At 38.0% G+C, this 14,545-nt stretch overlaps 1 protein-coding gene across 1 annotated transcript in view; it reads right to left on the minus strand.

The window, feature by feature from the left end:
• Nucleotides 1-14,545, minus strand: part of ATP6V0A1 (ATPase H+ transporting V0 subunit a1) — a 1,075,307-nt gene that overhangs the window by 584,228 nt on the left and 476,534 nt on the right. The window contains exon 8 of the mRNA XM_044054711.1: nt 12,750-12,832. Within this exon, the coding sequence (XP_043910646.1) occupies nt 12,750-12,832 (83 nt within the window). The remainder of the gene's footprint in view (nt 1-12,749; nt 12,833-14,545) is intronic.

Below are 14,545 nucleotides of genomic sequence, written 5' to 3' on the forward strand. Positions count from 1 at the left end.
AAATATTTTAATTTCTTCTAAACTGGGATAGTTCAAGTTTAGGTCCCCCTCTATGCTTTACACACCTATTTCTAATCTGAGCCTTAAGTCCTAGTACTGTAACAAATCAATAACATAGTTATTAAAAGAATTATTAATAAAACATTACCATAATCACTCACATACACACATTTAAATATTCCTTTCAGACAAACCACAGCACACAAATTCACACAGCTTTCTTCCACTTACCCTCTCATTTGTCATAGCATGATGGAGGTGACTTACTAAAGAAATATTTATGCTAGTCTATACTTTTTCCATAACCAGTTTGTATAAAAATTTAATTAATACTCATCCCAAACACAGCTTAGCAAAAGTGTTTTTCTGTCTCCTCCTTGCTATTGCCCATTAATGTGAAACACTTAAGAATATGACATTTGTCCAGAAATATTAATATATGCCAATTTCCATAACCAAAGGCAATGCATAAATATTAATGCCTTATTTTCCATAGGTCCAAAATTCAAGTATCTGATGTTACTTCTTTTGCTTTTGTGTTACACAAAATACAACTGTCACTAAAGATGCAACTTTTTTGCGGACAAGAGGCAAATATATGCATGCATATGTGTGTATGTATATACATATATTTTATATATATATATATATATATATATATATATATATATATATATATATATAAAATACACAAGACTAAAACTTATTTTCCCATGGTCAGCAAGATCAGCCCAATGGTTCCCTTTCAGCATCCAACTTGACTCATTCATTCTTCCATGAGCCCTCCAGCTCATGTTCTCACCCCAGTGAAAGGTAGAGCCTCATATTAGGGAGTAAGCCTGTCAGCTGATGCTATAGACTAGCTTATTTCCACCCTCTTGGCAGTCTGCTAGCTATTCTACAGCTGCTTTTGCAAAGGCCATGCATACTTTTAGGCATGCACAGCCTCCTCACCAAGCAGCACACCACTTGCAGAGCAGGCAAACTCCTTCTTCAGACCATTCATGCCATGGTGATGCACATGCATTCCTGCAGGTGTTATCAATGCAACAAATTGATCCCCTCTCCCCCCAATGGGTGATCTGGCATCGATCCCTCACTCTCATCCTCTCCCACCCGGTCCTTCCAGTGCCTGTGTCACTAGATGAACATAAGCTGTCTGGGTTGCAATCAGGTTTTATCCTGGTCAGACAACTCTTTTCATGGGTGGGAATCAAAATATTTACTTTGCTGTTTAGATATCACGGTATCGCACTGCTTACTTTATTATTATTGTAATATAACACTGTGCTCTAGTCCACAATACTTGGCTTATTATAGGATGGATATACAAGTTCTATTCATCCTTGACAAAGTTACAACTGACAAGCTTAACTTTACATCTTTTATCTTCTTTTCCAAAGAAGTGACATGATACCACTTTAAATGTAACCCGCAAAGCCAAACCTTACATTTTCTGACTTCTCAGAAGCATTATGGTTACAAAACACATTTCAAAGCAAAGATTCCCTTGGAGCTCATCCTTTTCAAAGGTTCTAAATTTAAGCTGTCATACTAACCAATTATTTTCCTAAGTAAAAATATATACCAACATGGTATCTCAGTATCTCTGCATTAGATAAGAGCACCTGATTTCTTTCTACCACTGTATTACATATGTGATCACTTAAAAGCCCTGCTGCAATGGTCACAGTGATGGAATGATGACTATCATTCTTAAAACACACACGTGCGTGCATGCGAGCTCACGCTCACAGACACACACTGAAATAAATTTAAATTATTTATGTGGTTCTATTAAAAATTCAGCACAATGGTATAGAAAATATTACGCAGGCAATTCATTATATGTCTACAGCACATATCCTCAATAGAAAAAGCTTGTGTTCAAAGTGCAAACAAATTTTACACTTCACTGCCAGAAACAAGGAAAAACAAAAAGTAAAACAAGTACCTGCTCTTTTCCACTGCAGGTACCAAACAGTCTCAGAATTTCAAGAACTACATTTCAACATGTAAAAAGCATGCAAGCATCCCTAGTGGCTCACTAGACTTTAAATTATCACTTAAGGCACAGGCAAATATACTTTAACAGAAAAGAAAAGGAAACAAATCAAATTAACATTTTTCCCATTTACATTCTAAATACATTGATTTGACTAAAAGTACTAAACAGGGTTGTCCATTATCTTGAATTTTATTTGCCCTCTCCATTGAAATATTTGCTATTTTAATTCAAACAAATTCAAACTGGCATAAACTTTATTAATTATACATCTAAAATTATGTTATGTGTAGACGACTTACTATTAACCCTTTCTAATTCAAATTCAACTCTTCTAGAATTAGAACCAGCAATAAATATTTTTCAATCAATTTTTGGTCTTTAATTCAACCAATCAAAATCTAAACTCTTAATACTAAATAGAAATAATAAAATTCAAATACAAAAGAAAACATATTGGCAAACAAGTCTCACCACTTGAATATTTTGGCATAAATTTGATAAAGTCCTTAGATGACACAGTAACATTTAATTATAAAAATATCATAAATATATTACAAAATCTTATCTCTAAATGAAATAAGCATATTATATATTTTGATAGACTTCAGTTAATGAAGATGATTATTTTACCGAATATTCTGTATATAATTCAAGACCTATTTTTCAGATAAACATTATATTAATGAAATAAACAAATGGTTATTAAAATTCTCCCCCTCCCTCCAAAAGAAAGAATAGCACTACTTCATCATATTACATACACCATGGGTCTTGGAGGAATTAAATTTTCCAGATATTGATATTTGCATCAAAGCATCAATGTTTAAAATTAACTTAAATTGTGTGGATACTAATTATACTTCTAATTGGAAAACCTTACACTTAACTATCCTCAAAAACAGTAATGACAATTTCACTTTTTTCAATATAACTAATCATGAACATTTCTTTTGGTATTATCTTTGCAATTTCATACAGTACAATTTTTTTCTTCTCCATCTAATTCCATGTATTTAAGTCTCATTTTAAGACCGTTAAGAATACAATCATTTGAATATAGATATTAATAACCGTTTCCTATTATTCCTTTTAGTATCACTAGAAATATCTTTAATAAAGTCTACAGCCATATATTTTCTTTATAGGATGCTAAGAATTTTGTTTGTTGGCAACAATGTTTTAAAGAATTGAAAATTAAAGAAACTTAGCAACTTATTATAGAATTTGATTTAAACCTGCATGATTGGTTATTAGAAAGTATTAAAACACAAGCACAAGAATTATGCCTCTCTCTTACTCATTCACATTTTAAGGAGAATCCTAAATTAATATTTCTCTTTTATGAAATTATATATACTTTATCTATAATTAAAAATTTACTATCAAAACTTTATAAAGTATTAATAAAATACAAGATAAAATTTACATGGAAGTTTTTTTTTTTTACATAGAGCATTTCTAACTCCTAATAAAAACGGCTAAATTTAACATAAATAATAATATACACTGTTGATGTCCTCAAGAATGCAAGGTGGATTGGATTCAAGTCTTTTTAATTACCTGTCTTTAAGTTAGTATTGATGTAATATAGATGACTTTGGAGAGCTGTATTTTCGGATATATTTTCTTTATTCAAATCTTTAATTTTATTTAATGTAAACAATGGACATGATTTTAAAAAGATAACATCTTTGCTATGGACTACTCTTGCAGTTGCAAGGAAATGTATCACCAGAAAATTGGTACACCCTGTTTGCTGTAGCATAGACTAGATCCAGGCCTGCTGAATCTAGCTTTGTTTGTTTGCTTGTTATTTCCCTGAAACGCTAATTCCACTTAAAACGCGGCTTTTCAGCGCTTCTGTGGATCCCTAGTGATATCTGCATTGCTTACTGTACTTATTTCCTTGTTTCACTTGAAAGAAAGTTACTGTTTGTCGTTTTTGCATTTAAGTTACCTGTAACACATTGCATTTAAGTTACCTGGCACTTGCTCACTAAGTCAGCACTAAAAAAATGAAAAGCACTACACCCTCACAAACTCCCCTTGAGTACCTTGTTCCCCATTGGCCCTTTTTTCAATTATAAAAGAATTCCCAATACTATTCTAGCATGTCCAAAGGTCAGTTGTCAATCTCCTCTCCGGTCCAGCTGGTGAATCTGTGAATCTTGAGGCAATGTTACAACTGCCTCATGTACACAGACAACCCTCTCCTCCTCCCAACAAATTCCAACACATGTGAGAGATGCAACCATATAGCCAAACTGGAGGCTAAGCTCTCTCAACTCAGTACTGGCGTAACCAGTCAGGAGGAGAAGGAAACCACACTCACTACAATTCCAGTCTCACATAGACCTACCACGACAGCAAACCAAACACATAAACACACAAAAACATATTCGGAGGCTCTAAATAAAAATATGCCTAAGCAGCAGAGACCTCCAAAGCAGACACCCAAGCAACCGCTACCCCAAAACAAAACACGTGCAACACATAGCTCACAAAGCCAGTGTGCCGAACAGTCACAGCCCTTAAGCCTAAACAACACACCTGATACACTTGTAATAGGTGACTCTATCGTCAGGCACACTGACGTCCCGCTCAGCAGGCTGAACAAGGAGAAGGTCACGGTGAGCTGCCTGTCGGGCGGTAGGATCCGCCACATAACACACACATTCAGGTCACTCCAAGGCAAGTACAAATATGACTCAGTCATTGTCCATGCTGGTGTGAATGACCTGAGACATACCTCCCTGGACTACATGAAAAGAGACATAGAGGAGCTCTCTGAGCATGTAGCCCAGGCCGTTATGACCCTGACCTTGAGTAGCATCTTACCCTCACCAAGAATGATGCCACAATATGAAGACAAGATGATCAATTTCAACAATTGGCTTAAGTATTGGTGTCATTCAAAGGGGATCCAATGCCGGTCAGCCTGGGATGACATGCTCGACAAGCCACGATGCTTCACTAGGGACGGCTTGCACTTGTCACCCCTGGGCTTTCAGATATTGGCAAAGGCTCTTGCTACCCCCATAGAGCCTTTTTTAGGCAAGGCTCAAAAGACAAACCCACATCCATAGGTATCACAAGGGATAAGAAACTAAGAGTAATGCTACTCAACACCAAAATTCTAAACCTCAAGATGCACGCACTCGAAACTCTCCATAGCATGGAGAACATCGATATCTGTGCAGTAACAGAAAGCTGGTTCAAGGCTCCCGAGAGCACCCCAGCACTACCAGGTTATACCTCATACCATGCTTTTCGGCCCCAAAACTTGGACCGAACCAGGGGGAGTATCAATATTCGTCAAAGATACCCACACCTCCAGGTTGGTGGCACAGCACGAAGCATCAGAGACTATCCATGTACAACTAACAGTGGGTAAAACTGCCTTCCACTTTATAGCCTGCTACAGACCACCATCCCAAACCCAGGAACCCCACTCGGCCTTCCTGAGAACAATGGAAAATATGAAGGTCTCTCCAAACACCATTATATTGGGCGACTTCAACTACCCAAACATAGACTGGGAGCATAACTCTAGCTCCAACACCTTAGCCCAAAGGTTCCTAGAATTTATAAACTCAAATGCTATGGAACAACTTGTTACCACTCCCACAAGAGGGGAAAACATACTGGACCTGATCATCACCAACATGGGGACTCTATGCTCCAGACCAGAAGTGTATCCCTCACTGGTAAGATCAGACCATAAACTAATCTCACTGGATATTCACATCCCGACCTCACCCCCTGCCCAGAAAACCACAGTGAAAAACTTCTCTAAAGCAAATTTCACACTCCTCAAAACCGAGGTGGAATCCTTCAAAGCCCCCGGGCCTGTGGAAAATATGGCCCAGACCGCAGAATCCTTTATAAACGCATTCTATGAACACCTTCAGGAATGCATGGATCATGCAATCCCATATAAAACAAAGACCCAATCCTCCAAAGGCAGACATCCTGTCTGGTGGACCCCAGCCATAAACAAACTATACAATAGAAGGAGGAAGCTACTACATGATAGTGCAAAATCCCAAAAAGGGAAGGCATCTCTGATCAGTATTAGCAAAAAACTACGGGCACTCATAAAATCGTCTAAGGCCAGCTTCAAGAGAAAAATTGCACAGGACACTAAGGATAATCACAAGGCTTTCTTTAGTTATGTTAGGAACCTGGATGGGAATTCCCAGATATGCTCAGAATTAGTCCAAAATTACAAAAAATACACCGAACCCACAGACATTGCCAACATCCTAGCTGACAGGTTCAGCACAAACTCCACCCCCCTCCCCACCAAAAGGGCGAATATCTATCCCAGCAGAGTGCTGTGCCCCTGACATCTCAGATGCTCAGGTAAGAACCGCCCTCTCCAAAGCAAAAAACACAGCATCAATGGGACCAGACGGTGTCCCGGGCTGCGTCCTACATGAACTCCAAGAAGAGCTAAACCCAAACATAAAACTACTGTTCAAACTCAGCCTTACTACAGGATATGTACCCAAAGAGTGGCGTACAGCAACAGTGCTCCCTCTCCACAAAGGTGGTGCCTCAACGAATCCTGGAAACTATCGCCCCATAACCCTGACTAGCTTGGTCTGCAAAGCTATGGAAAGGATCATCATGGACCTCATATATAAAGATATTGGGGACCTACAGACACTGGATCCTACCCAGTTCGGCTTTGTTAAGGGCAGATCCTGCCTCTTAAACCTGGTCGATTTCTTTGAAACAGTCACCAAGGCCAGTGATGAGGGGAAGGTGGTCCACACAGCCTACCTGGACCTCGCAAAAGCCTTGGATACAATACCCCACTCGGGCATTATAGATAAGCTCACCAGCTTAAATATAAACCCCTATGTCACTAGATGGGTTGCAAACTGGATCAAGGACAGAACCCATATGGTTAGAATTGCTGGAGCCATGTCAGACTCCAAACCAGTTACAAGTGGCACCCCACAAGGCTCAGTCCTGGGACCTCTCTTGTTCGGTATATATTTCTCGGAGGTACAGGCAAACACGGAAGGACTGTGGCTGACCAAGTTCGCAGATGACTGCAAACTGGGCGCCATAATAGACTCTCCAGCCGACACAAGCATCCTCCAAAAGGGCCTCATAGAAACAGACAACTGGTGCCAGAGCCATGGCCTCAAGCTAAACGCCAAAAAGTGTATAGTCATCCCCTTTGGCAAAAACAAAGTGCCCACAAATTACCACATAGGTGGTAATCCATTAAGTACAGAAGAAGTAATTAGGGACCTGGGGACCCAAGTTGATAGCAATCTCTCATTTGACAACCACGTGGCCAAAGTGGTTAGAAAAACATTTTATATAGCCCACCTAATCATGAAGGGATTCACATCTAGTTCAGGGGAGGTCATCGTGCCTCTTTACTCATCCCTCATCAGGGCCATAATTGAGTGCAATGCCCCTTTTGGGATGTACCTTACCAGACACCTGCAGCAACTGGAAAGACCCCAAAAGTACCTCACCAAGAGGATCAAAGGGCTCAAACAGATGCCATATGCTGCCCGGTTAAAGAAACTCCAGCTCTTCTCAGTGGCATACCGCCTGCTCAGAGGCGATCTGTGCCTGACGTATAAAGCCATGTCCAACCCGGAATTAATGGACATGCTCCACCTCAGAAAATCCAAATCCCATTGAGCTACGCGCTCGAGAGACTTGAACCTCAGCACTGAAATAAATAGGACATGCTGGAGCGACAGATTCATAACCCAGAGGCTCCCTTCACTCTGGAATAAAATCCCTGTCCAGGTTAGGCAGAGTCCCTCATTGACTCTCTTCAAGAGGAATCTTGATGAGTGGATGGGAGATCGTAGGTTTACCCCGGGCATCACTTCTGTGTCACTGTTAGACAGAGGCACAGTATACTAACCTCGAAAAAGGGCATATCAGAATTTAAAATGGGTGGCGAAAGCCAAACACACTCTGGCTAGGCTTATAAATGCCCTAGGGCAGATAGCCTAGTATGAACCTATGAACCTATGAAAATGGAAATCAATGTCACCACTGCCTTTTGAAGATTTATTTTTTTAAAAGAAACAACTTTCAGAGAAACCAACATCACAGAATATAGGATTCCTAAGCCATTTAATAATAATCCCTGGATGAAAGTGATTTCAGTTATAAACATTTATCAGCAAAATCTTGCCTCTCATGGTTAAAAGAAATTATAAAAGATGATTGAGAAGAATCTATTTTGGAGCTTTATTTCTGTTTTTTTTATTGTTTTCGGGCTATTATATATATTGTCCATAGTGTGAACTTTTTTTGGTATTTCTATTATTTTATTACTGTTACTATATTATTTAATTAGTAAACATTGAAAAAAAATAAAGAAGTAACTTGTCCCTTTTAGTCTGAAAGGCCCCTGTGCTAAACACAGTGCAAGGCTGGCAGTCCACATCCAAATGGCATCCCCCAAGCAATAAACACACAGAGTGCAGATCCTGGGGTGGGAGCTTATGTTCGCACTCAGAACACTTTTTAAATCCACATGATTCAAACATCTTAAATTCTGTAGAGAACACATACACCTATAAATCCTAAACAGAAGCTGAAAGAACAACAGAAATGGTACAACACATATGGCTGAAAAATGCTGTATCTATTATTAATACTAAATCTCTAGTAATGAGGCAGACAGAGCGAGAGAGAAAAACTCTCTCGGTGGGAGAAGGACATTAGCTATGATCCAAAAAGGATACAATACGATGAAGAAAGCTCTTTCACGCATCTGATAACTTAAGGTGGCAAAAAAGGTCTGAGCAGCTAAGGTGGAGTCCAGGGAATTATGAGTAAGGAAGGAGTCACAGTCTTGGATCAGACGAAAGCTTCAGAGTTGATGCCGAAGTCAGATCTGGTTGGATGTGACAACCCGTATGTTTGAAACAGACAAAAGTAAACACTGGATCTACAGATATTTTTAGTTTTATACAGTTGCCTCTCTTTAGAACATTTCCAAAAATACAGAAGGTCCAGACTACCACTGAAAGGAAGAATATGGCAAACTATGTATAAGAGTACCCTTAAGCACCGCAGACAAACTGCTCACCAGGGCAAAAATCTGGGAACTCTGGAGTTTTCCAAGAAAAAAAAATACTAGCTAATAAAGAAACACGCATGTTAAGTCTAACCCATTATTGGACAAGGAAATCATTTAAAATGGTGTACAAATGAAACAAATTACATAAAATTATGGCACACCACAGAAAAAAGGCATCAGTATTTACCTGAAAACGTACACTGTGGGTTTAAAACCAAGAAATGACTAATGCTCTAGAAGTATAAGCAGAATACAGCAGATGCTGAACTGAGAAGGACTGGTTGGATCTGCATACTTCTATGTAATATCTACACAGCAAATTAAACTTTTGGGGGGCATGCTGCATAAAATATTGACATGCTTTTCAGTTACCGCAATGCTAACTTATGCATATCGGATATCTTAACTTTACATAAGTCAGTTAATACTGCATTACCTATAGTATATTCAAGCAGTAACCAATGACAGAATGTTTTTGTTTATTAAACTACATCTTGCGTACTGTCTGAAACAGGAAGTCAAAGGTGACAAAACTGCACTCATCACAACATATCATACAAAAATATGCCAGTTCAACTTTTCAAGTATCCTGAGTACTGCTGCATCAGTCCCTTTCTACCATCGTGTCACATCTTATAAAATATGTCCCAAAAAAAATATAAAGCTGCCTTTTGGAGACATTAGCACCCAAGTGATTTAAACGGGGAACTGTAATGAATACTTAATAATATACTTGGAACAGATATGGAGATTATGAAAGACCTTTATTTTACTAGGCCCTGATATAGACTTTATTCCTGAGATCAGTCATGATTGTAAAAAAAGTTATTTCTAAGCATTGGAAAACAAGGCATATACCCCACTTCTCAGAGTTATAGAGGAGGCTCATGAAACTAATAAAAGAAGAAGTGATTTTGGCATCTAAAATAAATAGAGTTCTAGATTCAAGTTTCTTAGCAAGTGGTCCTGCTGAATTAAATATATGGATGATGGAGTGAATCATTAGTTTAGAACAGAGAGAAGGGCCATCATCCAGTGTTAGGAAAGTCAGGGGGATATTTGTTCTTAGGTGGGCTGAGCATGTCTTTGGGGGAAAGGGCGTATACTTTTTTGTTTCTTGGTTACTAGATTGCATGACCATAAATAGAGACTTGGATTTTATTCAAGTATACTATCTGCTGTTTTTAGACTAGTTAATGAACAATTGTACTAGTACCCATTGTTATACATTTTAATATTTGTATACAATTCAAATTGTTGAAATGTTTGATGATTCATTGTTATTTTGTTTTGACTGTCATCAGTTTATGAAGATATTTTAAACAAACATAAAAACTAATAAAAATAAAACTAGATGTGATCCTCAGATTCAAAACATTCTTCACCTCAAAACCAATTCTACAAGTCTTCATAGTAATATCATGACTACCTATACTATGAAACAGTAATACCAAACCTCTTAACAAAACCCACTGACTTTCTAAACCTGCTCTAGGGTTAGCTCATTACTCAGGAAACTTATTTACTAACTACATTAAAGCAACCTGTTCTTTAATTGTTTCTGTCTCCCTCAGCTAAGTGAAGTCTACAGGCAACTCCACAGAGAAACTTCAGAGCAATTAAATGGACTGTTAAACAGGTAGGGGCAAGTACCCAAAGCACTCAGAGTAACAACGTCTGAATAAACCCTTTAGGAACGATATCCCCCACTTCTGTACCTGTCCACACATTAGCATTCAAAACTGTATGCATCTTTTACATCCAACTTGAAGATCATCATCAAAACTAATACAAATGCACCTAGTATGCAGACATCCAGGCATGCCAATCCTCACCTCCTTCATCTTCAATTTCATTATTCTCATTACCACCCCTTCCGTGCAAAAACGTTTAACACTCCTCACTTCTCCTTCCTGAACTCTCAAACACTTGCAGACTTGTTTATATATATATATATATATATATATATATATATATATATATATATATATATATATACACACACACACACACACATATATATATATATATATATATATATATAAAAATACAGAAACTATTATATACCTACCTACTGTTAAAATCAGAGCTATGCCTCATTCTTACAGTTATGAAGGCAAACAAATGCTGAACTGTAAACTAAATATAAATGAATGAAATGAGTAATCCACTCACTGTAACAGCTGAGCAACTACAGATAAATACTATAGCAGTTAGCAAACTTATACAATACATTCTGTATTTCTAACTCTGGTATTAAATTTCCCAGCGAGGCCTAAGTTCCAGTTCAAACCATTTGGTCCCCCAGCAAGAACCACTAATAAAGGACTCGTACTGATTCTTTTTCAAAACAAAGCAGGCATAGTTCAACTTGGTTCTTCAAGCAAAATCATTAACCTTCACCTGCAAAGGTAGCCTGAGCTAGCTGCAAGATGATGCACATCGTGGGGTACATATTTCTTACACAGTGCTACAGTGTTCAGTCCTCACTGAGTTTAGTCACTGGCCACAATGTCCCTGCATTGTTTACCCATCATTCAAACATCACTTTGTGACAGAAGGGGAGAAATACATCTGCAGAAGAAGTACATCTGGCTTCAACAGCTTATGTGTCTGGAAAACCTTAAGCACAAGGATAGAGATCTTATTAAACATAATAGGAAAAGTGGAAGGAATGCAGATCAAGAGAAATGAAGGGGCACGAAGAATGGATACCAGAAGACAGCTGCAGAGGATAAAATAAAGAAACAGGAAAAAACACTGGGCCAGATTCAATAAAACCTACACTAAGTGTACACGATATGTAGTCAAGAACACTCATCTCATTTTTTTTGTGTTTTCTAGTCACACAGAAAGACTACACTAAGTCAGTAATGGCGAGCCATTTGGGTTTGGCTTCTCAAAAGTTCTTGGCACAAAATAATTCAGTGCACTTCACATGAGCAAAGAATGCAAAAGCAGCGTCTTTGGCAACTCGGGTGTTGGTGATCGCTGACTTGTCACCCAAAACATTATGGCATGTGTTACCTTTAACACACATGTCATAGGTTCACCATCATTGCACTAAGTGTACATGTAATATATACTTTGTGGTAATCTTTATGAATCCCTGTCAATATTTAAAGCTGCAAGAATATCAGTAGGAAAACTAAAATGCGAAGGAAGAAGGTGTGAGTCATGTCTGTGTTGTCTGTTCCCTCAGAACTGTGTACACTTAGTGTAGGTGTTATTGAATCCCAGGGACTACATGGAACAGCAGGAAGCAGATAAACTGAACTACTTCCCTGAAGAAACTGAAGGGTGTACAACTCCAGGGAGATTGTTAAAAGCAAATGGGACAACTAAATGGCAAGGCAAAAGGTGAAGTGTCGTTCAGCTAGGCAACCGGACTTCTAGTGTCAATATTGTCTGTTTATACACTTAATTAAATGTGCAGATATGTTAAATGCAGTTTACCATGTATCCAAAAAACAGTTCTGTCAAGTTTCATCTTTTTAAAAATTATATTTCTTTTCCTTGTCCCACTAATATATATAGATATATATATATATATATATATATATATATATATATACACATATATTTAAAATGTCACACATTTTAAGTTCCTGTGGTGCAAAGGACACACGACTTAAGTTACTATGGTATAAAACATAACTTTCTTACCCTTCACAAATTTTTTTTACTCTATTCTTTAACTGGTCACCTTGAAAGAAGATAATAAACACAGATTTCTTCACGTGATCTCCCTGTAAATAAACAGAGATTTATGACTTAGTTTTGTAGTAGCTTACAAACCATTTCAGCCATTAAGGGACAGCTACACTTTACCAATAAATACATTTTGTACATAAGCAAACAAGGATTGAAGCACTCCATTACACATTCAGAAAACCATAGGCCATTCTCCATTTGAAATTAGAAAATGAAGATTACTTAAGCTACTGCAAGTTTTCACGTCCAAATAGCTGAATCAGAAGTGCAGGTTGTACATCTGTTTCAGACGTTTTGTGCAGCCCTTCCTACTATTAGACATACTGTATACCAGCTATCTAATTGTAATAAAAATTACAGAAGATTGTTTTTAAAAACCTGAGCATTACAGCTGACATTTTCAAGGTTCTAAGAATCTTGAGCAGAAGCAGTCAGTAAATGCTGCGAACTAACATTAATGAATGGAAGGTCAGCCATGTTGTTCATCCTTTGGTTCACTGAAGACAAGCTGGCAAGGTAGTTCGTTTAAGGTGCTTTATTACATAAAACCATAACCGGATAGACAGCAGCATCATTAAATATAAACGAACTGATTGACAGACACAGCTTACACGCATACATGCTTACATCTCAACAGCTTATTACAAAATGGCAGTCAGGCTTGCACTTGCTCAGTTATATTTCTACAAGCCCTTGGATGGCTTCTTAAAGAGACATACACACATTGATCTACATCCTCCCTCTTAAATAAGATTTCCCTTTATTAAAATAACATTGCAGATAAACATGCATCAATACAGACATTTAGAAACAAACACAATGTTCATGTGCAACTTGCTGTGTATCTGGAACAGGGTCTGGAGATGCAACCAAATCTCGTAACTTAACAATCAGGAATGGAGTTAGCAACACGGACAGCCTTTGGTGAACAACTCACATCAGGAACTTTGGGATTTATCACAGCAACGGTGACACTCTCTGGAACTTCTACTGGAACTGGAACACTGGACAACTCACTTCGAGAAAAAAGTGTCTTTCTCACAGGCTATGTGCTGTGGTATAGGCCGGACACCGGTATCAAATGCTTTCGATTCCACCTAAAAAACTGCTTCTTGCGATTCCACAATGTGCGATATCGGCTCTGGCCAGATGCTCTTCACAACTCCAATTCAATCATAATCTTTGGACATTTGCATCCTTACCACTTCTCCCTCTTGCAATGGATTAAGCAGTTTGCTGGTCTTATTGTAATAGGACGTCTGGGTTAATCACTTCAACAGATTGGCTTTCACTGCCCTATTGGTTCTTGACATATGGAACCAACAACTGACTACTGATTGGAAATGTAGTTCTGGTTTGTCTTGACAGAAGTGTCTGAGCAGGAGAACCAAGATGTTCATCATGAGGAATATTTCTGAGATTCAAGAGATTCAGAAAAACATCAGTATTGTCTTGTTTCGACTTTTCTAGTATCTGCTTTGCACTTTGAACTGCACATTCTGCCAAACCATTTGACTGAGGATACTCTGGGCTACTCGTGACACTCTGGCAAAATTTTTGAACTGTCGGCTTGTAAACTGCGTGCCATTGTTAGAAATAACCTTGCGCGGACTACCATGTACTGCAAAATTATGCTTCACCTTAGTAATGACAGTAGTGGATGTTAGATTGGGAAGTAGGTCAATCTCGAATCAATTGGAGTAAAAGTCTACTAACAACAAATAATGCTGACCATTCCACTCAAAAAT

Source organism: Protopterus annectens, chromosome 13.part0 (genome assembly GCF_019279795.1).
Source record: "Protopterus annectens isolate FY-2018-M chromosome 13.part0, PAN1.0, whole genome shotgun sequence".
In the NCBI taxonomy this organism is placed as follows: Eukaryota; Metazoa; Chordata; order Ceratodontiformes; family Protopteridae; genus Protopterus; species Protopterus annectens.